At 56.7% G+C, this 26937-nt stretch overlaps 1 protein-coding gene across 1 annotated transcript; it reads right to left on the bottom strand.

The window, feature by feature from the left end:
* Positions 1 to 1429: 1429 nt before the first annotated feature.
* COPB1 (COPI coat complex subunit beta 1) lies at positions 1430 to 23250 on the bottom strand. The gene is made up of 22 exons (XM_069965009.1): positions 23138 to 23250; positions 21180 to 21330; positions 20427 to 20656; positions 18515 to 18684; positions 15429 to 15543; positions 14938 to 15030; positions 14684 to 14821; positions 12448 to 12567; positions 11769 to 11876; positions 10175 to 10321; positions 9886 to 10031; positions 9608 to 9704; positions 9205 to 9365; positions 8922 to 9042; positions 8414 to 8641; positions 8066 to 8245; positions 7040 to 7184; positions 5285 to 5404; positions 5010 to 5155; positions 3537 to 3626; positions 3261 to 3416; positions 1430 to 1642 (listed from the first exon to the last, which is right to left on the bottom strand). The coding sequence occupies exons 2-22, from the start codon at positions 21268 to 21270 to the stop codon at positions 1583 to 1585; spliced, it is 2862 nt and encodes a 953-aa protein (XP_069821110.1). The 5' UTR covers positions 21271 to 21330; positions 23138 to 23250; the 3' UTR covers positions 1430 to 1582.
* Positions 23251 to 26937: the final 3687 nt, after the last annotated feature.

Here is a 26937-nt window from a genome sequence, read left to right as displayed (position 1 = left end):
TTTCTCTGCACGTTACTATCCTCACGTCATGGCGTCGCTCTGAGCTTCACGGACTGTGAATGAGGTTACATAAATCCCTCATGTGCTGGATGTGACAGATCAGATGGTGCAATACAGAGCTGCACTCACTATTCTGCTGGTGGGGTCACTGTGTACATACATTACTGATCCTAAATTACATCCTGTATTATACCCCAGAGCTGAACTCATTATTCTGCTGGTGGGGTCACTGTGTACATACATTACTGATCCTAAATTACATCCTGTATTATACCCCAGAGCTGCACTCATTATTCTGCTGGTGGGGGTTACTGTGTACATACATTACTGATCCTGTATTATACTCCAGAGCTGCGCTCACTAGTCTGCTGGTAGGGTCACTGTGTACATACATTACTGATCCTGTATTATACTCCAGAGCTGCGCTCACTAGTCTGCTGGTAGGGTCACTGTGTACATACATTACTGATCCTGTATTATACTCCAGAGCTGCACTCACTATTCTGCTGGTGGATATAGGTTATGATGTGATGCCTGCTGCTGGGGGTCCAGGTGGGTGCACTCTATTCCTTACAGTCACTCTTGTGCAGTCTGTCTCTTCATGCATTAGTCGGTGGGGTTCCCCTGCAGGGGCCAGGCTTTGCTCTCACAGGATTGTGGCTGATAACAGGGAGCAGTAGACTGCAGTGACCCATCCTCCACGGCTGATAACAGATAGAGGATCAGAGGATGTTCTATCACTAGTCAGGAATTAGTAGTCGCCTCCTGAAACACTCTGTGCTGCTGTGGGCGCTGACAGGAGACTCATTAGATCACATTCAGGGGAAGAGGTGACGAAGATCGGACACTCCGGCCATTGCTCTGGGGTACAGCAGTAGATCCAGAGTGATCAGGGATGCAGCAGAGCTGAAGCAGCGCACACAGCTGACTATGCATCCTGCACACTGTGATATACACCGGGCCAGACCCAGGATAGATTATAAGATGGCGGCCTCACATTCGCCCCCTGCTGGCTGCTCCACAGTATGACGCCATCACTTACTGGTAGTTACAATGTAGCAGTCTGGACAATCCTGGACTGACACATTGTAACAAACCATCAGGACAAGAGACATTGGCTGAAAATTCTGAGCGATAGCCAATATGGCCGCCATCCGCCACAGCACAGCAGGTAGTCAGGACAGGAGTCCCACCCACTTAAAGGGATTATCAGCGATTAGAGAAGTATGGCTACTTGGTTGCAGAAACAGCGCCCTCTCCCCGTCCTCAGGCTGTGTGCGGTATTACAATTCATCTGCAATCACATCAATGCTGCAATACCGCACCCAAACTGAGGACAGGGGCGGCCATGGTTCTCTAAGCCTGGAGAACCCCAAACTTTCCCAGACACAGATCGGCAGCTAAATCACTGGAAGAAACTGCGACAGAATAATCAAAAGAGGCGTTTATTATAAGGGGCGGCCATGACGGTACAGCGGCACAACGGGGGAAATGATGTCATCATCCCGGGATCCCAGGGTCAGAGGTCAGCTATCTGCTGCAGATCCTAGACTATGCGGCACACGGAGGGGGAGGGGCTTCTCTATACAGTAGACTTCTTCTGAGACAGGTTGATTTTGTCCCCGAGACTCAGAGCCATTCCCTGCAGGAAGAAGAGCAGACATTACTAGGTGCTCAGCAGAGCCCCCGCCCACCAGGAAGAGCCAAGTGCTCCGCCCACCCACCAGGAAGAGCCCAATGCTCCGCCCACCCACCAGGAAGAGCCCAATGCTCCGCCCACCCCCACCCACTAGGAAGGGCCCAGCTCTACACAGCCCTGCCCACCAGGAAGAGCCCAGTGTTCCGCCCACCCCACACACACCAGGAAGAGCCTAGTGCTCCGCCCACCCCCCACCAGGAAGAGCCTAGTGCTCCGCCCACCCCCCACCCACCAGGAAGAGCCCAGTGCTCCGCTCACCCCCCACCCACCAGAAGAGCCCAGTGCTCCGCCCACCCCCCACCAGGAAGGGCCCGGCTCTACACAGTCCCCGCCCACCAGAAGAGCCCAGTGCTCCGCCAACCCCCCACCCACCAGGAAGAGCCCAATGCTCCGCCCACCCACTAGGAAGGGCCCAGCTCTACACAGCCCTGCCCACCAGGAAGAGCCCAGTGTTCCGCCCACCCCACACACACCAGGAAGAGCCTAGTGCTTCGCCCACCCCCCACCAGGAAGAGCCTAGTGCTCCGCCCACCCCCCACCCACCAGGAACAGCCCAGTGCTCCGCTCACCCCCCACCCACCAGAAGAGCCCAGTGCTCCGCCCACCCCCCACCAGGAAGGGCCCAGCTCTACACAGTCCCCGCCCACCAGGAAGAGCCCAGTGCTCCGCCAGCCCCCCACCCACCAGGAAGAGCCCAGCTCTACACAGCCCCCGCCCACCAGGAAGAGCCCAGTGCTCCGCCCACCCCCCCACCCACCCCCCCACCCACCAGGGAGAGCCCAGCTCTACACAGCCCCTGCACAACAGGAAGGGCCCAGCGCTCCGCCCCCTACACCAGGAAGGGCCCAGCGCTCCGCCCCCCACACCAGGAAGGGCCCAGCGCTCCGCCCCCCCCCATCCGACCACCAAGAAGGGCCCAGTGCTCCGCCCCCCCCCCAACCACCAGGAAGGGCCCAGTGCTCCGCCTGCCCCCCCTCCGACCACCAGGAAGGGACCAGTACTCCGCCCGCCCCCCCCCCCCCCCTCTGACCACCAGGAAGGGCCCAAAGCTCCGGCCGCCCCCCCCCCCCTCCGACCACCAGGAAGGGCCCAAAGCTCCGGCCGCCCCCCCCCCCCCGACCACCAGGAAGGGCCCAAAGCTCCGCCCCCCCCCCCCCCCCCTCCGACCACCAGGAAGGGCCCAGAGCTCTGCCCCCCCCCCCCCCGACCACCAGGAAGGGCCCAGTGCTCCGCCCCAATCCGACCCCCCCCCCCCTCTTACCACCAGGAAGGGCCCAGCGCTCCGCCCCACCCCCACCCACACACCAGGAAGAGCCCAGCGCTTCGCCCACCCACCAGAAAGGGCCCAGCGCTCCGCCCACCCCCCATCAGGAAGGGCCCAGCTCTACACAGCCCCCGCACACCAGAAAGGGCCCAGCGCTCCGCCCCCCCCCCCCTCCGACAACCAGGAAGGGCCCAGCTCTCCACCCCCCTCCCCCCCCCCCCCCCCCCCCCCCCCCCCCGACCACTGGGTAGGGCCCAGCGCTCCGCCCCCCTTCCGACCACCAGACAGAACTCTCACCTGGCTCTTGGCTCTGATGCGTATGTGTCCAGTGACCGGAGCGTCGGGGCCCAAGTGGATCGGCTTCTCGATGCTGACGTTGGCGAGAGCGTCCTCACCGAATATGGAGCGGGCGTAGAGATTGGCGGCCATGAAACCGCAGTAACCAGACAGTGCCTGAGGGAGAACACAGGTCACAGGTTATATCCTAACACCAGCAGAATAGTGAGTGCAGCTCTGGAGTATAGTAAAGGATCAGTTACTCAGGATCAGTACAGGATCAGTAGAGGCACTCACCTTCTCTGGCGTCAGACACTTCATGTTTGTGGACTTCAGGATGTGCTGCAGATACTCGTTCAGGTCTATGATGTTTGTGTTTACAGTGACCTGGATGGATACAGAGCAGTATATATCAGTGATGGCCGCCCCCTCCCCATCCTCCCTCCTCTCTACGGCCGCCCCCTCCCCATCCTCCCTCCTCTCTACGGCCGCCCCCTCCCCATCCTCCCTCCTCTCTACGGCCGCCCCCTCCCCATCCTCCCTCCTCTCTACGGCCGCCCCCTCCCCATCCTCCCTCCTCTCTAGCGGCCGCCCCCTCCCCATCCTCCCTCCTCTCTACGGCCGCCCCCTCCCCATCCTCCCTCCTCTCTACGGCCGCCCCCTCCCCATCCTCCCTCCTCTCTACGGCCACCTCCTCCCCATCCTCCCTCCTCTCTATGGCCGCCCCCTCCCCATCCTTTTCCTCCCTATGGCCGCCCGCTCCCCATCCTCTCCATGGCCACCCCCTCCCCATCCTCCCTATGGCCGCCCCATCCTCCTTCCTCTCTATGGCCGCCTCCTCCCCATCCTCCCTTCTCATCCTCCCTCCTCTCTATGGCCGCCCCATCCTCCCTCCTCCCTATGGCCGCCCCCTCCCCATCCTCCCTCCTCCCTATAGCCACCCCCTCCCCATCCTCCCTCCTCCCTATGGCCACCCCCTCCCCATCCTCCCTCCTCTCTATGGCCGCCCCCTCCTTATCCTCCCTCCTCCCTATGGCCGCCCCGTCCGCATCCTCCCTCCTCCCTATAGCCACCCCCTCCCCATCCTCTCTATGGCCGCCCCCTCCCCATCTTCTCTACGGCCGCCCCCTCCCCATCCTCCCTCCTCTCTATGGCCGCCCCCTCCCCATCCTCCCTCCTCCCTATGGCCGCCCCCTCCCCATCCTCCCTCCTCTCTATGGCCGCCCCCTCCCCATCCTCCCTCCTCCCTATGGCCGCCTCCTCCCCATCCTCCCTCCTCCCTATGGCCGCCCCCTCCCCATCCTCTCTATGGCCGCCCCCTCCCCATCCTCCCTATGGCCGCCCCCTCCCCATCCTCCCTCCTCTCTATGGCCGCCCCCTCCCCATCCTCCCTCCTCCCTATAGCCACCCCCTCCCCATCCTCTCTATGGCCGCCCCCTCCCCATCCTCCCTATGGCCGCCCCCTCCCCATCCTCTCTATGGCCGCCCCCTCCCCATCCTCCCTATGGCCGCCCCCTCCCCATCCTCCCTCCTCTCTATGGCCGCCCCCTCCCCATCCTCCCTCCTCCCTATGGCCGCCCCCTCCCCATCCTCCCTCCTCCCTATGGCCGCCCCCTCCCATCCTCCCTCCTCTCTATGGCCGCCCCCTCCCCATCCTCCCTCCTCCCTATGGCCGCCCCCTCCCCATCCTCCCTCCTCTCTATGGCCGCCCCCTCCCCATCCTCCCTCCTCTCTATGGCCGCCCCCTCCTCACTTATGACCGCTACTCACCTTATTTTCCCACTCGAACTCGGCCCACATCTGCCGGAACTCTGTGTCGGTGCAGCTGGCCGGCTGGATGTAATCCATGATGTCGATGTGGATGTCGCTGAGCACCACGCAGTTGCGGTCACTGGCTGCGCCCGACACGTCATACACTGTGGAGACAGAAGGCTGGGAGTTACAGGGTGCGACCATCTGCAGCACGTTCCACCCTGTACACACACAGTACACTGCAGCCGCTTAGTGGCGCCCCCTGTGGTCGGGGTATCACACCAGGGACTCACCAATGTTTCCGAATATTATCCCGTTTTCTGTTGAGGCGACTTTCACATTTGCTTTGATGTTTGCAAAGTCGTGAGGAGCGAGAGTGAGAGGAGACGGCTTCTCTACCAGCTTCAGATCCCCTGAGGAGAAGAGACGGTCAGGAGAACCTTCTAGAGATCTGCCCCCACCCCTGGCGTATACTGAGGATATAAGAACGTTCTAGAGCTCTGCACCCCCGCTGTATATTGAAGATAGAAGAATGTTCTAGAGCTCTGCACTCCTGACGTATACTGAGGATATAAGATTCTAGAGCTCTGCACCCCCAGTGTATACTGAGGATATAAAAAAAGGTTCTAGAGCTCTGCATTCCCCGGCATATACGAAGGATACAAGAATGTTCTAGAGCTCTGCACCCCAGTGTATACTGAGGATATAAAAAAAAGTTCTAGAGCACTGCACCCCTGGCATATACGAAGGATACAAGAATGTTCTAGAGCACTGCACCCCTTGCATATACGAAGGATACAAGAACGTCCTAGAGCTCTGCACCCCTTGCATATACGAAGGATACAAGAACGTCCTAGAGCTCTGCACCCCCGCTGTATATTGAGGATAGAAGAATGTTCTAGAGCTCTGCACTCCTGATGTGTACTGAGGATATAAGAACGTTCTACAGCTCTGCACCCCCGGCATATACTAAGGATATAAGAAGATTCTAGAGCTCTGCAGCCCGGCGTATACTGAGGATAAAAGAATGTTCTAGAGCTCTGCACCCCCGCTGTATATTGAGGATAGAAGAATGTTCTAGAGCTTTTGCACCCCCGGCATATACTGAGGATATAAGAAGATTCTAGAGCTCTGCACCTCCGGTGTATACTGAGACGTATAAGAATGTTCTAGAGCTCTGCACCCCTGACGTATACTGAGGATATAAGAAGATTCTAGAGCTCTGCACCCCCGGTGTACACTAAGGATATAAAAAAGGTTCTAGAGCTCTGCATTCCCCGGCATATACTAAGGATACAAGAAGATTCTAGAACTCTGCACCCTGGTGTATACTGAGAATACAAGAACGTTCTAGAGCAATGCACCCCCCGGCATATACTGAGGATATAAGAACGTTCTAGAGCTCTGAACTCCAGGCATATTCGAAGGATACAAGAACGTTTTAGAGCGATGCACCCCAGGCATATTCTGAGGATAAAAGGTAAGATTCTAGAACTCTGCACCCCCGCCGTATACTGAGGATATAAAAAAGGTACTAGAGCTCTGCACCCCCCGACATATACTAAGGATACAAGAAGATTCTAGAACTCTGCACCCCGATGTATACTGAAAATACAAGAACGTTCTAGAGCAATGCACCCCCCGGCATATTCGAAGGATACAAGAACGTCCTAGAGCACTGCACCCCCGGCATATACTGAGGATATAAGAATGTTCTAGAGCGCTGCACCCCAGTGTATACTGAGGATATAAGAACGTTCTAGAGCACTGCACCCCCGGCATATACGAAGGATACAAGAACGTTCTAGAGCTCTGCACCCCAGTGTATACTGAGGATAAAAGGTAAATTCTAGAGCTCTGCACCCCAGTGTATACTGAGGGTATAACTTTATCATATGGATCTTCACCCCCAACATGTGCAGAGCAAGTGTATATGGAGACAACTGCTGATCCTCCCAACAGACGCTGCAAACCACATGATTCATTCACTATAAGGAGAGCACACTGCTGCCACCTGCTGTCTACACTGAGGTACTACAGATACTCACCTAAGGTGGCGAGCTCCAGGGTGCAGTTCTGCAGAGTATCGCTGGTCTGATTGACGACTAACACATCCAGCACAATGTCATACTGGTTCACATGGACATAGGCCTCAGCGTATACTGGATCCGAGAACCCTGTCAGCTGCGTCACCTGCACCGGAGAGAAGAGCAACGTGATGAGATCCACCCAGCCTGTATATATCATACCCTCTGTATAGAGAGGTAGTCACAGCTCCGCCCCCTGTATATCATGTGTATAGAGAGGTAGTCACAGACCCGCCCCCTGTATATCCTGTGTATAGAGAGGGAGTCACAGCCCCGCCCCCTGTATATCCTGTGTATAGAGTGGTAGTCACAGCCCCGCCCCCTGTATATCCTGTGTATAGAGAGGGAGTCACAGTCCCGCCCCCTGTATATCCTGTGTATAGAGAGGGAGTCACAGCCCCGCCCCCTGTATGTCCTGTGTATAGAGAGGGAGTCACAGCCCCGCCCCCTGTATATCCTGTGTATAGAGAGGGAGTCACAGCCCCGCCCCCTGTATGTCCTGTGTATAGAGAGGTAGTCACAGCCCCGCCCCCTGTATATATAGAGGTAGTCACAGCCCCGCCCCCTGTATATCCTGTGTATAGAGAGGTAGTCACAGCCCCGCCCCCTGTATATCCTGTGTATAGAGAGGTAGTCACAGCCCCGCCCCCTGTATATCCTGTGTATAGAGAGGTAGTCACAGCCCCGCCCCCTGTATATCCTGTGTATAGAGAGGGAGTCACAGCCCCGCCCCCTGTATATCCTGTGTATAGAGAGGGAGTCACAGCCCCGCCCCCTGTATGTCCTGTGTATAGAGAGGGAGTCACAGACCCGCCCCCTGTATATCCTGTGTATAGAGAGGGAGTCACAGCCCCTCCCCCTGTATGTCCTGTGTATAGAGAGGGAGTCACAGCCCCGCCCCCTGTATATATAGAGGTAGTCACAGCCCCGCCCCCTGTATATCCTGTGTATAGAGAGGGAGTCAAAGCCCCGCCTCCTGGATGATACCTTGTTCAGCTTGGATGCCAGTGGATCAGCTGCCTCCTTCCTCTGGGTTGTGCCCATAGCAGCGAGGAGACTTAGCTGGAACTGATCTTCCTTGGACGCCATCTCGCTCTTGGCGGTCAGCTGCATGAAGGAGATGTGGTCGTCGGCCTGAACAGTCACGTTTCGCTTCTCAGATTCTTTCTGCTCGAGGAAAAGAAACCAGCGATCAGTATCCGGGCCGTACATCATGTGGTGCAGGGATGGGGAACCTTCCGCCCTCCAGGCATGATGGGAGTTGTAGTTGTGTCACAGCTGGAGAGTGGCAGGTCCCCCCTGCCAGGCGGCCATATTGGGGGGGGGGGGGGTCACCTTCTGTGAGAGCTTCTCCTCCTCCAGCTTGGCGGACAGCATGTGGGACAGGGACAGGCGGCACTCCTTGTTGAAGATGTCGTTCATCAGCGGCGAGCACTCAGACAGAACCTTCAGGCACAGAGAGATGCGGTCCACGTCGTCGTCTGTGATCGGCTTCTTGGGGAGGGAGGACTTGCCCAAGTGCAGGATGGTGGCCATGAGGAGCATGGACTCCGCCACAAAGGACTGAGGGGAGAGAAGAGACTCACCATCAGCTGCTTCACATCTCCTCATCCCCTCCATCACCCTCCCCCAACTCCCCTCCCTCCATCCCCCATCATCATCATCCCTCCATCACCCACCCTCCCCCCCCCCCATCACCCTCCCCCAACTCCCCTCCCTCCATCCCCCATCATCATTATCATCCCTCCATCACCCCTTCCCGGCTCCCCCGGTCCCAGCAGGGGTCACCACCACCCCCAGTACATGAGGACACCCACAGCTACAATGAGGATTTTGTACTCACGTTCTGTTTCTTCTTATCCGGGACCAGGGCCACGTAGCGCAGCGCGATCTTGGTCAGGGTGGTGGCGAGAGAAGCGGCGACAAAGAAATCTCCGTCCAGCAGAAATCCCCGGAGAGGCGGCCTGCAAGAGACAGCACAGTTTATGACCTCAAATAACAGCCACCGGAACAATGAGCGCAGCTCTGGAGTGTGACACTGTATATCTGCCCGTGCAGTCATCATAGATAGAGAGCAGAAGTGTGAATACAGCTCTGGAGGTGATTGAGTATATGAGGGTGCTCACCTCTCTTCCTCTTTCTTGGTGGGCCGGGAGCTGCTGAGGGCGCTCTGGGTGGCATATGTGCCCATTTCTGTCACCAGCTTCTGGGAGGGGCCGACCATCACCTCCTCCTCCCCCTTCATTTCCCCTGACTCCTTCTTAATTTCTGTCTCTACAATGGGAACCTGGAGGAGAGAGAGAAGGCAGTGACGATGACATCAACATCATCATCCACCCCCCCCACCCCCACCATCTCCACTATCAACCCCCCCAGTCACCACCACCACCACCATCATCCCCCCTCACCACCACCACCATCATCATATACCTAACCACCACCATCATCCCCCCCCCTCACCACCATCATACCACCACCATCACCATCCCCCTCACCACCACCTCTATCTATGAGGCGCCCCCCTCTCACCTCTCCCAGGGAGCGTCGCACTTCTGTCATCACGCTTTGGATATCATCCTTTGTGCTGCAATATTCACCCAGAATCCACAGCGCTCCGCGATATATCCTGCAGAACCAGAGGCATCACAATGCATGCGTTGCCACAAAGATGGCGCCATGCCCCCCCACCACCCATGACCACAGAGATGACTCTGGACCCCCCCCCACCTTCCTGGTGACTAGTGGGGACGGCCACACAGACGCCTCCTCGGGATCGGTCACTGATCACTGAGGACTTTGTTACTCACTTCACAGATTTGATCGCATGGAAAACTTCCAGCATCTTCTCCACGATCAGCGTCCTCAGGTTATCAAACCGCTGCACGGCCTCCCGCACAAACTCCAGGACGTCTGCGGCCGCAGCTTCATTGCTGTCACTCAGGAACTCCATCAGCTACGGACACAGGGGTCACATGGTTATATATATATACTATATACACATACACACAGGAGACAGCGGTATCACACATTATGAAAGTGGGGGTCACATCCACAGTCATTGCGGATGAGAGGAGTTCCCCTTTAAGCAGCACATACCACAGGGATGACGTTGGCGGCCATGTCTGGGAAGCGGACGCTGCAGGAGTGCAGGGTGCGGACCAGGAGCTGCCGGTACTTGTCTGTGTCCTCGTGCTCCGTCACATTGTTGGTCTTTATGACTTCCTTCTTTAGGACAATCACCAGCTGCCACAAGAGGACAGACTGTCAGCTACGGACCCCCCACCTGCACACTAAGCTACAGACCCCCCCCCCCCCCCCACACACACAGCTACAGACCCCCCCCCCCCCCACACACACAGCTACAGACCCCCCCCCCCCACACACACACACACAGCTACAGACCCCCCCCCACACACACACACACACACACACACACACACACAGCGCTACAGAGCCGGCCCCCACACACACACACACAGCTACAGAGCCGGCCCCCACACACACACACACAGCTACAGAGCCGGCCCCCACACACACACACACACACAGCTACAGAGCCGGCCCCCACACACACACACACAGCTACAGAGCCGGCCCCCACACACACACAGCTACAGAGCCGGCCCCCACACACACAGCTACAGAGCCGGCCCCCACACACACACACACACACAGCTACAGAGCCGGCCCCCACACACACACACACACACAGCTACAGAGCCGGCCCCCACACACACACACACACAGCTACAGAGCCGGCCCCCACACACACACAGCTACAGAGCCGGCCCCCACACACACACACACAGCTACAGAGCCGGCCCCCACACACACACACACAGCTACAGAGCCGGCCCCCACACACACACAGCTACAGAGCCGGCCCCCACACACACACACACACAGCTACAGAGCCGGCCCCCACACACACAGCTACAGAGCCGGCCCCCACACACACACACACACAGCTACAGAGCCGGCCCCCACACACACACACACAGCTACAGAGCCGGCCCCCACACACACACACACAGCTACAGAGCCCCCCCCCCCCCACACACACACACACAGCTACAGAGCCCCCCCCACACACACACACACACAGCTACAGAGCCGGCCCCCACACACACACACACACACACAGCTACAGAGCCGGCCCCCACACACACACACACACACAGCTACAGAGCCGGCCCCCACACACACACACACACAGCTACAGAGCCGGCCCCCACACACACACACACACACACACACACACACAGCTACAGAGCCGGCCCCCACACACACACACACACACACACACACAGCTACAGAGCCTGCCCCCACACACACACACACACACACACACACACACACAGCTACAGAGCCTGCCCCCACACACACACACACACACACAGCTACAGAGCCGGCCCCCACACACACACACACAGCTACAGAGCCGGCCCCCACACACACACACACACACACACACAGCTACAGAGCCGGCCCCCACACACACAGCTACAGAGCCCCCCCCCCCACACACACACACACAGCTACAGAGCCCCCCCCCCACACACACACACAGCTACAGAGCCGGCCCCCACACACACACGCCATAGACCCCTGACTTGCACACTAAAGACCCTCCCCACACACTCTACAGACCCCCCTATATGCACACATATACACCCCCTCCAGGTCTCACCTCCTCCACATTTCTGGATGACACCAGGTCCAGCGCCAGCTGCAGCGTCTTCTTACGCACCTCAAGGTCGGGGGTACCGAGGACCCTCAGGATGTCCATGACCAGATCCTGGGGTAACCGAGGGAGAAGGTGATAGATATATGAGCGTATAATATATACCATATATACCTAACCTGCAATATTATATATATATATAACCTGCAGTATATAATATATATTCCATATACACCTAACTTGCAGTATATTATACCTAGCCTGCAGTATTTATTTATTTATATTATATATATATATAAATATAAATAACTGCAGGCTAGGTATATATTATATACTGCAAGTTAGGTGTATATGGTATATATATTATATACTGCAGGCTAGGAGATATTAATATATATATATATATATATATATATATATATATATATATATATATATATATATATATATATACACACACACACACACACACACACACACACACCATATATACCTAGTCTGCAGCATATAATATATACCATATATACCTAGCCTGCAGTATATAGTATATATACCATGTACGCCTAGTCTGCAGCATATAACTCATTACGGCCGGTGATGAAACAATCAGAGAGCAGAGAAAGGAAACAAGTCGATGGGGAGGTGGGCGGAGTATAATGTACGGCGGCGGCGGCAGAGGACCCACCTGCAGGACGCGCTCGTGGGACGGGTGATCCTTCAGCTCTATCAGACGGTCCAGGACGATCAGCTTCACATTGTTGTCGCTTTCCTTAATGATCAGATCGATGTAGCACTGAGCCGCAGCCTGGAGGCCGAGAGAGAAGAACGTGAGGGAAGGAACGGGGGGCGGCTGGACCCCCGCTAGAGGGCCCCCCACACACACTTACCAGACCACAACACTGCGCTCCCCCAACACCCCGGCGTACCAGACCACAACACTCTGCGCTCCCCCAACACCCCGGAGTACCAGACCACAACACTGCGCTCCCCCAACACCCCGCCATACCAGACCACAACACTCTGCGCTCCCCCAACACCCCACCATACCAGACCACAACACTGCGCTCCCCCAACACCCCGGCGTACCAGACCACAACACTCTGCGCTCCCCCAACACCCCACCATACCAGACCACAACACTCTGCGCTCCCCCAACACCCCATCATACCAGACCACAACACCCCGGCGTACCAGACCACAACACTGCGCTCCCCCAACACCCCGGCGTACCAGACCACAACACTGCGCTCCCCCAACACCCCACCATACCAGACCACAACACTCTGCACTCCCCCAACACCCCGGAGTACCAGACCACAACACTGCGCTCCCCCAACACCCCGGCGTACCAGACCACAACACTCTGCTCTCCCCCAACACCCCGCCATACCAGACCACAACACTGCACTCCCCCAACCCCCCGGCGTACCAGACCACAACACTGCGCTCCCCCAACACCCCGGCGTACCAGACCACAACACTGCGCTCCCCCAACACCCCGGCGTACCAGACCACAACACTGCGCTCCCCCAACACCCCACCATACCAGACCACAATACTCTGCGCTCCCCCAACACCCTGCCATACCAGACCACAACACTGCGCTCCCCCAACACCCCGGCGTACCAGACCACAACACTCTGCGCTCCCCCAACACCCCACCATACCAGACCACAACACTGCGCTCCCCCAACACCCCGGCGTACCAGACCACAACACTGCGCTCCCCCAACACCCCACCATACCAGACCACAACACTCTGCGCTCCCCCAACACCCCGGCGTACCAGACCACAACACTGCGCTCCCCCAACACCCCGGCGTACCAGACCACAACACTCTGCACTCCCCCAACACCCCGGCGTACCAGACCACAACACTGCGCTCCCCCAACACCCCGGCGTACCAGACCACAACACTGCGCTCCCCCAACACCCCGGCGTACCAGACCACAACACTGCACTCCCCCAACACCCCGGCGTACCAGACCACAACACTGCGCTCCCCCAACACCCCGCCATACCAGACCACAACACTGCGCTCCCCCAACACCCCACCATACCAGACCACAACACTGCACTCCCCCAACACCCCGCCATACCAGACCACAACACTCTGCGCACCCCCAACACCCCGGCGTACCAGACCACAACACTGCGCTCCCCCAACACCCCGCCATACCAGACCACAACACTCTGCGCTCCCCCAACACCCCGGCGTACCAGACCACAACACTGCGCTCCCCCAACACCCCGGCGTACCAGACCACAACACTGCGCTCCCCCAACACCCCACCATACCAGACCACAACACTCTGCGCTCCCCCAACACCCCGCCATACCAGACCACAACACTGCGCTCCCCCAACACCCCGCCATACCAGACCACAACACTCTGCGCTCCCCCAACACCCCGCCATACCAGACCACAACACTGCGCTCCCCCAACACCCCGGAGTACCAGACCACAACACTGCACTCCCCCAACACCCCGCCATACCAGACCACAACACTCTGCACTCCCCCAACACCCCACCATACCAGACCACAACACTGCACTCCCCCAACACCCCGCCATACCAGACCACAACACTCTGCGCACCCCCAACACCCCGGCGTACCAGACCACAACACTGCGCTCCCCCAACACCCCGCCATACCAGACCACAACACTCTGCGCTCCCCCAACACCCCGGCGTACCAGACCACAACACTCTGCGCTCCCCCAACACCCCGGCGTACCAGACCACAACACTCTGCACTCCCCCAACACCCCGGCGTACCAGACCACAACACTCTGCGCTCCCCCAACACCCCGCCATACCAGACCACAACACTGCACTCCCCCAACACCCCGGCGTACCAGACCACAACACCCCGGCGTACTTACAACACCGCATCCCTCCTCCTATACTATAAGCACCTTGATGGCGGTGGGAGCACTGGACAGGGTGACGAGGGTCCCGGCCGCCTCATACTTCACGGCTGGGCTGGATGACTGCAGCAGGTTGTAGATGCAGCGGATGAAGCGGGCTCTCTCCGAGGGGTTGGCGTGACACACCTGCCGGACACACACACACGGTTGCACTATTTCTGCAGGCCTTACCTCTTTAAACCTTTTATTTGTGTACTGGCCCTTTAAGAGGCCAAACAATGGCAGTGGTGGTCAGCACGCACCTTGTATATGAGCTCCACGATGACCAGCTGCAGGATGTCCCCGAAGGTGTGGACCTGATCGATGCAGGTGCTGAGATAATCCAGAGCCCGGTCCTGAAACACAGAGAATGACCCCCATCTCTACAACATCCCAAGGACAGTCAGAGTTATCATAGGGACATTGTGTGGCTGTACACGACCATCCTGCCGGATGGGGAGGGGGGTCAGGTGTAGCGGCCCCCCGATGGGAAGGGGGTCAGGTGTAGCGGCCCCCCGATGGGAAGGGGGGTCAGGTGTAGCGGCCCCCCGATGGGGAGGGGGGTCAGGTGTAGCGGCCCCCTGATGGGGAGGGGGGGGGGGTCAGGTGTAGCGGCCCCCCGATGGGGAGGGGGTCAGGTGTAGCGGCCCCCCGATGGGGAGGGGGGTCAGGTGTAGCGGCCCCCCGATGGGGATGGGAGGGGTCAGGTGTAGCGGCCCGCAGATGAGGGCGGTCAGTCACATGGGCATGGTACCTGGTCGGCGTGGATCAGCATCATGAAGGCGTTCCTCTTGCAGCTGGCGTCCTTCTCGTTCACCAGGAAGTCGTGGATCAGCTCCGGGGCGTCCGGGATCAGATGCTCAAAGTTTCTATAGATAAAAGAAGATTATGATAAAGTAACAAAGCTGCAGCTGTGCAACCACACATATACCATTACTGTATAAAGCTGGGAGGGCGCCACACTGACAGAAAGCGGCCATCACTGCCTGCACTGAGCGGAGGTCACAGCTGAGGGGTTGTTACAGTGTAGCAGTGTTGTGCACTGAGCGGAGGTTACAGCTGAGGGGTTGTTACAGTGTAGCAGTATTGTGCACTGAGCGGAGGTTACAGCTGAGGGGTTGTTACAGTGTAGCAGTATTGTGCACTGAGCGGAGGTCACAGCTGAGGGGTTGTTACAGTGTAGCAGTGTTCTGCACTGAGCGGAGGTCACAGCTGAGGGGTTGTTACAGTGTAGCAGTGTTGTGCACTGAGCGGAGGTCACAGCTGAGGGGTTGTTACAGTGTAGCAGTGTCGTGCACTGAGTGGAGGTCACAGCTGAGGGGTTGTTACAGTGTAGCAGTGTCCTGCACTGAGCGGAGGTCACAGCTGAGGGGTTGTTACAGTGTAGCAGTGTCCTGCACTGAGCGGAGGTCACAGCTGAGGGGTTGTCACAGTGTAGCAGTGTTGTGCACTGAGCGGAGGTCACAGCTGAGGGGTTGTCACAGTGTAGCAGTGTTGTGCACTGAGCGGAGGTCACAGCTGAGGGGTTGTCACAGTGTAGCAGTGTTGTGCACTGAGCGGAGGTCACAGCTGAGGGGTTGTCACAGTGTAGCAGTGTTGTGCACTGAGCGGAGGTCACAGCTGAGGGGTTGTTACAGTGTAGCAGTGTTGTGCACTGAGCGGAGGTCACAGCTGAGGGGTTGTTACGGTGTAGCAGTATTGTGCACTGAGCGGAGGTTACAGCTGAGGGGTTGTTACAGTGTAGCAGTATTGTGCACTGAGCGGAGGTTACAGCTGAGGGGTTGTTACAGTGTAGCAGTATTGTGCACTGAGCGGAGGTCACAGCTGAGGGGTTGTTACAGTGTAGCAGTGTTGTGCACTGAGCGGAGGTCACAGCTGAGGGGTTGTTACAGTGTAGCAGTATTGTGCACTGAGCGGAGGTCACAGCTGAGGGGTTGTTACAGTGTAGCAGTGTTGTGCACTGAGCGGAGGTCACAGCTGAGGGGTTGTTACAGTGTAGCAGTGTTGTGCACTGAGCGGAGGTCACAGCTGAGGGGTTGTTACAGTGTAGCAGTATTGTGCACTGAGCGGAGGTCACAGCTGAGGGGTTGTTACAGTGTAGCAGTGTCGTGCACTGAGCGGAGGTCACAGCTGAGGGGTTGTTACAGTGTAGCAGTGTCGTGCACTGAGCGGAGGTCACAGCTGAGGGGTTGTTACAGTGTAGCAGTGTCGTGCACTGAGCGGAGGTCACAGCTGAGGGGTTGTTACAGTGTAGCAGTGTCCTGCACTGAGCGGAGGTCACAGCTGAGGGGTTGTTACAGTGTAGCAGTGTCCTGCACTGAGCGGAGGTCACAGCTGAGGGGTTGTTACAGTGTAGCAGTGTCCTGCACTGAGCGGAGGTCACAGCTGAGGGGTTGTTACAGTGTAGCAGTGTTGTGCACTGAGCGGAGGTCACAGCTGAGGGGTTGTTACAGTGTAGCAGTGTTGTGCACTGAGCGGAGGTCACAGCTGAGGGGTTGTTACAGTGTAGCAGTGTCGTGCACTGAGCGGAGGTCACAGCTGAGGGGTTGTTACAGTGTAGCAGTGTCCTGCACTGAGCGGAGGTCACAGCTGAGGGGTTGTTACAGTGTAGCAGTGTTGTGCACTGAGCGGAGGTCACAGCTGAGGGGTTGTTACAGTGTAGCAGTGTTGTGCACTGAGCGGAGGTCACAGCTGAGGGGTTGTCACAGTGTAGCAGTGTTGTGCACTGAGCGGAGGTCACAGCTGAGGGGTTGTCACAGTGTAGCAGTGTTGTGCACTGAGCGGAGGTCACAGCTGAGGGGTTGTCACAGTGTAGCAGTGTTGTGCACTGAGCGGAGGTCACAGCTGAGGGGTTGTTACAGTGTAGCAGTGTTGTGCACTGAGCGGAGGTCACAGCTGAGGGGTTGTTACGGTGTAGCAGTTTTGTGCACTGAGCGGAGGTTACAGCTGAGGGGTTGTTACAGTGTAGCAGTATTGTGCACTGAGCGGAGGTTACAGCTGAGGGGTTGTTACAGTGTAGCAGTATTGTGCACTGAGCGGAGGTTACAGCTGAGGGGTTGTTACAGTGTAGCAGTATTGTGCACTGAGCGGAGGTCACAGCTGAGGGGTTGTTACAGTGTAGCAGTGTTGTGCACTGAGCGGAGGTCACAGCTGAGGGGTTGTTACAGTGTAGCAGTATTGTGCACTGAGCGGAGGTCACAGCTGAGGGGTTGTTACAGTGTAGCAGTGTTTGTGCACTGAGCGGAGGTCACAGCTGAGGGGTTGTTACAGTGTAGCAGTGTTGTGCACTGAGCGGAGGTCACAGCTGAGGGGTTGTTACAGTGTAGCAGTGTTGTGCACTGAGCGGAGGTCACAGCTGAGGGGTTGTTACAGTGTAGCAGTGTTGTGCACTGAGCGGAGGTCACAGCTGAGGGGTTGTTACAGTGTAGCAGTGTCGTGCACTGAGCGGAGGTCACAGCTGAGGGGTTGTTACAGTGTAGCAGTGTCCTGCACTGAGCGGAGGTCACAGCTGAGGGGTTGTTACAGTGTAGCAGTGTCCTGCACTGAGCGGAGGTCACAGCTGAGGGGTTGTTACAGTGTAGCAGTGTCCTGCACTGAGCGGAGGTCACAGCTGAGGGGTTGTTACAGTGTAGCAGTGTTGTGCACTGAGCGGAGGTCACAGCTGAGGGGTTGTTACAGTGTAGCAGTGTTGTGCACTGAGCGGAGGTCACAGCTGAGGGGTTGTTACAGTGTAGCAGTGTTGTGCACTGAGCGGAGGTTACAGCTGAGGGGTTGTTACAGTGTAGCAGTGTTGTGCACTGAGCGGAGGTTACAGCTGAGGGGTTATTACAGTGTGCTGACCTGTAGATGGTGTATATGGCGAGCACAGCGTTCCTCCGCACGTAGCTGTGGCGATGCTCCAGGCAGGCTCGGATGGCCGGCATCAGGGGCTCCAGGAGCTCGGCCTCCTTCAGCTTACAGAGGAAGCGCAGCGTAGATCCCCGGATAAACTCGTTTGGATGCTGCAGATCCTGATGGGAAAACGTACAGAGGCCTGAGTGATCCATGTGGAATCCATGCAGCTGTACCTGGGAAAGCTGAGTGACAACCAACGTCCCACCCCACAGTACAGCCCATGACCCGGCTTATGACATAGTTACCCCCCCCCACACACACATATATATAGTACAGCCCCCCCGGCCTCCTGGCACAGTGACACTTCTCACACTGGTAACCCTCCCCCCCAGGGCTCCTCACATGGTGACACCGCCTCCCCCCCAGGGCTCCTCACATGGTGACACCGCCTCCCCCCCCCCGGGCTCCTCACATGGTGACACCGCCTCCCCCCCCCGGGCTCCTCACATGGTGACACCGCCTCCCCCCCCCCCGGGCTCCTCACATGGTGACACCGCCTCCCCCCCCCCGGGCTCCTCACATGGTGACACCGCCTCCCCCCCCGGGCTCCTCACATGGTGACACCCGCCTCCCCCCCCCCGGGCTCCTCACATGGTGACACCGCCTCCCCCCCCCCCCCCCCCCCGGGCTCCTCACATGGTGACACCGCCTCCCCCCCCGGGCTCCTCACATGGTGACACCGCCTCCCCCCCCCCCCCGGGCTCCTCACATGGTGACACCGCCTCCCCCCCCCCCCCCGGGCTCCTCACACGATCCCCCCCCCCTCCCCCAGGGCTCCTCACACAGATCCCCCCCCTCCCCCAGGGCTCCTCACACAGATCCCCCCCCTCCCCCAGGGCTCCTCACACAGATCCCCCCCCTCCCCCAGGGCTCCTCACACAGATCCCCCCCCTCCCCCTCCCCCTCCCCCAGGGCTCCTCACACAGATCCCCCCCCCTCCCCCAGGGCTCCTCACACAGATCCCCCCCCCCTCCCCCAGGGCTCCTCACACAGATCCCCCCCTCCCCCCAGGGCTCCTCATACAGTTCCCCCTCCCCCTGGGCTCCTCACACAGATCCCCCCCCCCCTCCCCCAGGGCTCCTCACACAGATCCCCCCCCCTCCCCCAGGGCTCCTCACACAGATCCCCCCCCCTCCCCCAGGGCTCCTCACACAGATCCCCCCCCCCTCCCCAGGGCTCCTCACACAGATCCCCCCCCCCCCACAGATCCCCCCCCTCCCCCAGGGCTCCTCACACAGATCCCCCCCCTCCCCCAGGGCTCCTCACACAGATCCCCCCCCCCCCCCTCCCCCTGGGCTCCTCACACAGATCCCCCCCCCCTCCCCCTGGGCTCCTCACACAGACCCCCCCCCTCCCCCTGGGCTCCTCACACAGACCCCCTCCCTCCCCCAGGGCTCCTCACACAGACCCCCTCCCTCCCCCAGGGCTCCTCGGGTGACCCCCCCCCTCCCCCAGGGCTCCTCACACAGTTAGCCCTCCCCCCAGGGCTCCTCATACAGTTACCCCTACCCCCAGGGCTCCTCGGGTGACCCCCCCCCTCCCCCAGGGCTCCTCACACAGTTACCCCTCCCCCCAGGGCTCCTCATACAGTTACCCCTACCCCCAGGGCTCCTCGGGTGACCCCCCCCCCCCCTCCCACAGGGCTCCTCACACAGTTACCCCTCCCCCCAGGGCTCCTTGGGTGACCCCCCCCTCCCACAGGGCTCCTCACACAGTTACCCCTCCCCCCAGGGCTCCTCATACAGTTACCCCTCCCCCCAGGGCTCCTTGGGTGACCCCCCCCCCCTCCCCCAGGGCTCCTCACACAGTTACCCCTACCCCCAGGGCTCCTCGGGTGACCCCCCCCTCCCCCGCTCACCTTCCTGTAGGCGTCGCACACCAGGATCATCTCCTGCAGCAGCTTGCCGTCCGGCGTGGTCTTGGGGACGATCTCCCAGAAGACGAGCAGCAGCTTCTTGATGGTGTGATCCTGCAGCGGCAGCACAAAGCGGATGATGGTCATCAGGAGGCCGGGCAGCTTCTCCCCATTCAGGATCATGATGATCACCTTCTTCAGAGCCTCCGTCTTGGACTTCACGTCACCCTTCTCTGCACGAGGTCATGGTACAAGGGGGAGGAGTCAGAAAGACAGACAATCTAACAGACTGACTCCACCCTCACTGGCTCCTCCCACTGTCTCCATTACCCAGAGACTGACTCCACCCTCTCAGTGGCTCCACCTACTGTCCCTATTATCTAGTGACTGACTCCACCCCCTCAGTGACTCCTCCTACACGTATGTTGCTCAGACAGGCTCCTTTCCCTTACTGTGACATCACTGGGGGCCCCAGAGTACGCACCCCCCTCCCCCAGAGCTCCAACCTTCCATGACCAGTCCCTGCATTGATTCCTGGTTCTTGTAGTTCACCATTAATGCTCGAGGAAGGGAAAGATATCAGGGCTATAAAACCAATGGCGTCTGCCCAGGGCTGATCCTTGGGGGCTGTCTACAGCAGAAGCTCCTCCCATTAGCAGCTGGGGCTCCGCCTACCACCGACCCATCCGTGGGATGAAGAGCAGGCAGCCTGACAAGCTCCCCTTGCCGTCCCGAGGTCACAGGATGGCTCCTCACCTAGGTCAGCTTTCAGCGTGATCTCTGACGGAGGCTCCGAGTCCATGGGGACGTTGATGAGTGTGTAGCACACGTTCTCTGCGGCCGTCATGGCTCCGGCACGGCACGGACAATCTCAGATATACGGTAAAACTTCCGGCAGGTTCTGGACCTGGAGAACAAAAATAAATGGTAAATAAGAGAAGACTGGCAGCGATTACATCACAGTCATCGAAGATTACAGAGAAGCTACAATGTTGCAGATACAGCCAGCCAGGGACGTGTTAACATCAGCCATCTCAGAAGGGAGGGGTGAGGAGGGGGAGACAGAGAAAAGCGCACACAGATTTTTGTGTCTTCAGCAGAAAGCAGCAGCTGAGAACTGGGGGAAGGAGACTGAATAGATAAGTATGGAAGGAATTGTTAGTCTCACCATGGGCAGCAACATATCAGAAGTTGTGTGTGAGTGGAGTACCCCTTTAACGGCGACTTTCTGTGCAACACCACCAATGCTTCCTCCAAGGAACGACCCATCACATGACCAGGAACAAAGCTTCGAGAAAACAAAGCTCCTCCCCCCCCCCACATTACTGACCGGTTACCGCCAGCGACCGCCATTATAGTATTCTCCCCCACCCATGTTACTGACACTTAGTGACCGGCCGCCATTACACCGCCCTCCCCCATATTAGTGACCAGCCGCCATCGCACCTCCCTCCCCCCATATTACTGACCGGCCGCCATCGCACCGCTCCTCCCCCCGTATTACTGACCGGCCGCCATCGCACCTCCTTCCCCCCATATTACTGACCGGCCGCCATCGCACCGCTCCTCCCCCCGTATTACTGACCGGCCGCCATCGCACCGCTCCTCCCCCCGTATTACTGACCGGCCGCCATCGCACCGCTCCTCCCCCCGTATTACTGACCGGCCGCCATCGCACCGCTCCTCCCCCCGTATTACTGACCGTCCGCCATCGCACCGCTCCTCCCCCCGTATTACTGACCGGCCGCCATCGCACCGCCCTCCCTCCGTATTACTGACCGGCCGCCATCGCACCGCTCCTCCCCCCGTATTACTGACCGGCCGCCATCGCACCGCTCCTCCCCCCGTATTACTGACCGGCCGCCATCGCACCGCTCCTCCCCCCGTATTACTGACCGCCCTCCCTCCGTATTACTGACCGCCCTCCCTCCGTATTACTGACCGCCCTCCCTCCGTATTACTGACCGCCCTCCCTCCGTATTACTGACCGCCCTCCCTCCGTATTACTGACCGCCCTCCCTCCGTATTACTGACCGCCCTCCCTCCGTATTACTGACCGCCCTCCCTCCGTATTACTGACCGCCCTCCCTCCGTATTACTGACCGCCCTCCCTCCGTATTACTGACCGCCCTCCCCCCGTATTACTGACCGCCCTCCCTCCGTATTACTGACCGCCCTCCCTCCGTATTACTGACCGCCCTCCCCCGTATTACTGACCGCCCTCCCCCGTATTACTGACCGCCCTCCCCCTGTATTACTGACCGCCCTCCCCCGTATTACTGACCGCCCTCCCCCGTATTACTGACCGCCCTCCCCCTGTATTACTGACCGCCCTCCCTCCGTATTACTGACCGCCCTCCCCCCGTATTACTGACCGCCCTCCCCCGTATTACTGACCGCCCTCCCCCCGTATTACTGACCGCCCTCCCCCCGTATTACTGACCGCCCTCCCCCCGTATTACTGACCGCCCTCCTCCGTATTACTGACCGCCCTCCCCCATATTACTGACCGGCCGCCATCAGTCTAGGAGCCTCACATAGCGTGCACCTGTACATATACCTGGTGTACAAGGAGCCACAAGCTCACCGATACCGGACATACAGAGAATAGGGGAGACTCCATAGAGAAAGAAGGAGGCGGCGGGGCCACACACACCGGGTGTGTAGAGATACCAGAGGGGCCCAGGACGGTCCGGGACTCCCGGGGACGTTACCTGCTCTCTGCCCGGATGTCAGAACAGCTCAGTCTCTCAGTGACGTGGAAGAGCTGAGGCCACATCAAAAGTACGGAAGCCGAGCGGGGCCTGAAAAGCTCCACCCCTTCAGAGCTGAGACCGGAAACGGCCGTCAGTATGAAACGCAGAGCGCCGGAAATATTATTCAATATGGAACGCAACACAAAAAAAAAAAAAAAAAAAAAAAAAAAAAGGAATTAACTCCTTGGAACGCGGCGCTCGGGAAGTAAGCGTCACTATGGAACGCAGCGTACCGGAAGTTTTACGGCTCATAAAGAGGAAGTGCCTGCAGAAAACAGCGCCGCGCCGGAAGTACAACGGCTCATCCTCCGGAAGTGACTGTATTTATTTACCATAATCCGCTGGTAGTGACAGGTGGCAGCAGCGTTATCAGTGGCCGCTCCTGCCGTCTCTGCTCGGGTCAGACGCTGTGATGGACGTCAGCAGTGACTACATACAAGCAGAGAGACAAAGCCCCATCTACTCCGCCATGTTATATATATATATATATATATATATATATATATATATATATATATATATATATATATATATATATATATATACCATGGTGTAGCAGAGCTCAGTCACTACTACCACTGCCTCCCTATATATATATATACCATGGAATAGCAGAGCCCAGTCACTACTACCACTGCCTCCCTATATATATATACCATGGTGTAGCAGAGCCCAGTCACTACTACCACTGCCTCCCTATATATATATATACCATGGTGTAGCAGAGCCCAGTCACTACTACCACTGCCTCCCTATATAGTATATACCATGGAATAGCAGAGCCCAGTCACTACTACCACTGCCTCCCTATATATATATATATATATATATATATATATATATATATATATACACCATGGTGTAGCAGAGCCCAGTCACTACTACCACTGCCTCCCTATATATATATATACCATGGTGTAGCAGAGCTCAGTCACTACTACCACTGCCTCCCTATATATATATACCATGGTGTAGCAGAGCTCAGTCACTACTACCACTGCCTCCCTATATATATATACCATGGTGTAGCAGAGCCCAGTCACTACTACCACTGCCTCCCTATATATATATACCATGGTGTAGCAGAGCCCAGTCACTACTACCACTGCCTCCCTATATATATATACCATGGTGTAGCAGAGCCCAGTCAGCTCAGGCACAGCCACTTCTAGTAGTTTAGTCCACTGAATCGGATGTGCACATCGGAAATGTTGGCAACGTAACCTCTGTGTGAACATAAGGGAGGGGGGGGGATTTATCAGAGAGTGTATTATTTATCACAGGGTGTATTATTTATCACAGGGTGTATTATTTATCACAGGGTGTATTATTTATCACAGGGTGTATTATTTATCAGAGAGTGTATTATTTATCACAGGGTGTATTATTTATCACAGGGTGTATTATTTATCAGAGAGTGTATTATTTATCAGAGAGTGTATTATTTATCACAGGGTGTATTATTTATCACAGAGTGTATTATTTATCACAGGGTGTATTATTTATCACAGGGTGTATTATTTATCACAGGGTGTATTATTTAGACCAGTGCAAACTGCCCCCCGGCAGCCAGTCACAGCTCAGCTCTCACAGCAGCCAATCACAGCTCCTCTGTCATGTTACCAGAGCTGGGCTGGGATTGGCTGCTGGGGGCAGTTTGCATCGGTCTAAATGTTACACCCTGTGATAAATCTGGGCCATAGTGTTAGATCAATGCTCTCCAGGTGTTGGAAAACCACACCTCCCAGCATGCCCATGTAGCCTTTGGCATGGTTTAAAGGGTTTCTCCATCTAAGAGTTAGTATTCTGAGTCGTCTCCCGTCTTTCTAGCTGCTGCCGTTCCCGAGTTACACGTTTTTCTAAAAGCGGATCTATAACTAAGATGGGAAACTACATTTCCCATCATGCATCTCCCTGATTGGTCGGTTTGTGTACTCGCCCCCTTAGCTTTCCCACCCACAGTACTATTGCACAGTAACCACAGGACTGTTTTTTCACTGATTTTGCATCAAATTACCCCAATAGCTGATGGTGTAGCAGAGCTGACGCGTGCATGGTGTAGCAGAGCTGACGCGTGCATGGTGTAGCTATGTACCGCATAATAGGCATCTATTTACCGGGGGTGTAGTGTAGGTTTATATCTATTCACTGACAGCAAGCAGAGATAAAACTATATGGCTGCATTCACTGACAGCAAACAGAGATAGAACTATACAGCTGAATTCACTGACAGCAAGCAGAGATAGCACTATCAGGCTGCATTCACTGACAGCAAGCAGAGATAGAACTATATTGCTGCAGTCACTGACAACAAGTAGAGATAGCCCTATACGTCTGCATTCACTGACAGCAAGCAGGGATATCACTATATGGCTGCATTCACTGACAGCAAGCAGGGATAGAACTATATGGCTGCACTCACTTGACAGTAAGCAGAGATAGCACTATACGGCTGGAGTCAATGACAGCAAGCAAAGAGAGCACTATACGGCTGCAGTCACTGACAGCAAGCAGAGAGAGCACTATACGGCTGCACTCACTGACAGCAAGCAGAGATAGAACTATACGGCTGCAGTCTGACAGCAAGCAGAGATAGAACTATATTGCTGCAGTCACTGACAGCAAGGTGAGATAGCACTATACGTCTGCATTCACAGAAAGCAAGCAGAGATAGCACTATATTGCTGCAGTCACTGACAGCAAACAGGGAAAGAAATATATGACTGCAGTCACTGACAGCAAGCACAGATAGCAATATCAGGCTGCATTCACTGACAGCAAGCAGAGATAGCACTATACGGCTGCATTCACTGACAGCAAGCAGGGAAAGAACTATATGGCTGCAGTCACTGACAGCAAGCAGAGATAGCACTATACGGCTGGAGTCACTGACAGCAAGCAGAGAGAGCACTTTATGGCTGCAGTCACTGACAGCAAGCAGAGAGAGCACTATATGGCTGCAGTCACTGACAGCAAGCAGAGAGCACTATATGGCTGCAGTCACTGACAGCAAGCAGAGAGCACTATACGGCTGCACTCACTGACAGCAAGCAGAGATGGAACTATATCGCTTATATTACAGAGATCTAGGATCAGGGACACATGTAATGGTCCTTTTAGACGGAACGATTATCGTTCGAATTTGCACGATAACGATCGCATTTCAGCGATAATCGTTCCGTGTAAATGCAGCGAACGATCAAGCGACGAGCGAGAAATCGTTCATTTTGATCTTTCAACATGTTCTCAAATCGTCGATCGCAAAAAATTTGCAGATCGTTCAGTGTAAACAGTCTTTCACCGATTTCACCTATGTGTGAGATAGGCTTAAGCAATCGCAAAACGATTTTTCCGTACGATGTATCGTTCCGTCTAAACGCTGATCGTTATAAAAAACACATTGTTCATTCAAAATCATTAATCGTGCGAATTATCGCTCCGTCTATGGAAGCAGCACAGGTGCATGGAGATGATGCAGGTGATGTCTCCAAGTCAATAGACAGCTAACCCCGCCCCCAGAGAGGAGATCACTTGTCCTGTGACCACAAAGAGAGGGGGGCAGAGCTGAGCGTGGTCGGAGTGGTCTTTTAGACATCCATGTATATTAGACATAGGGTGGGATTGGGAAGGGTTTAGAAGATTGTTTGTGTTGCCTGGAGAACCCCTTTAATGCCAGCAGCCTGTCCAGTCATTGAAGAGACCCTTGTTATAATTTTTAGGACCCAGAATTATTTGTGTGATTTTCTTTCAGGGGTTTG

Source organism: Dendropsophus ebraccatus, chromosome 4 (genome assembly GCF_027789765.1).
Source record: "Dendropsophus ebraccatus isolate aDenEbr1 chromosome 4, aDenEbr1.pat, whole genome shotgun sequence".
Taxonomy (NCBI): Eukaryota; Metazoa; Chordata; class Amphibia; order Anura; family Hylidae; genus Dendropsophus; species Dendropsophus ebraccatus.
Note: the sequence above shows the minus strand (reverse complement) of the source record. Positions and strands in the feature narration are given on the sequence as shown.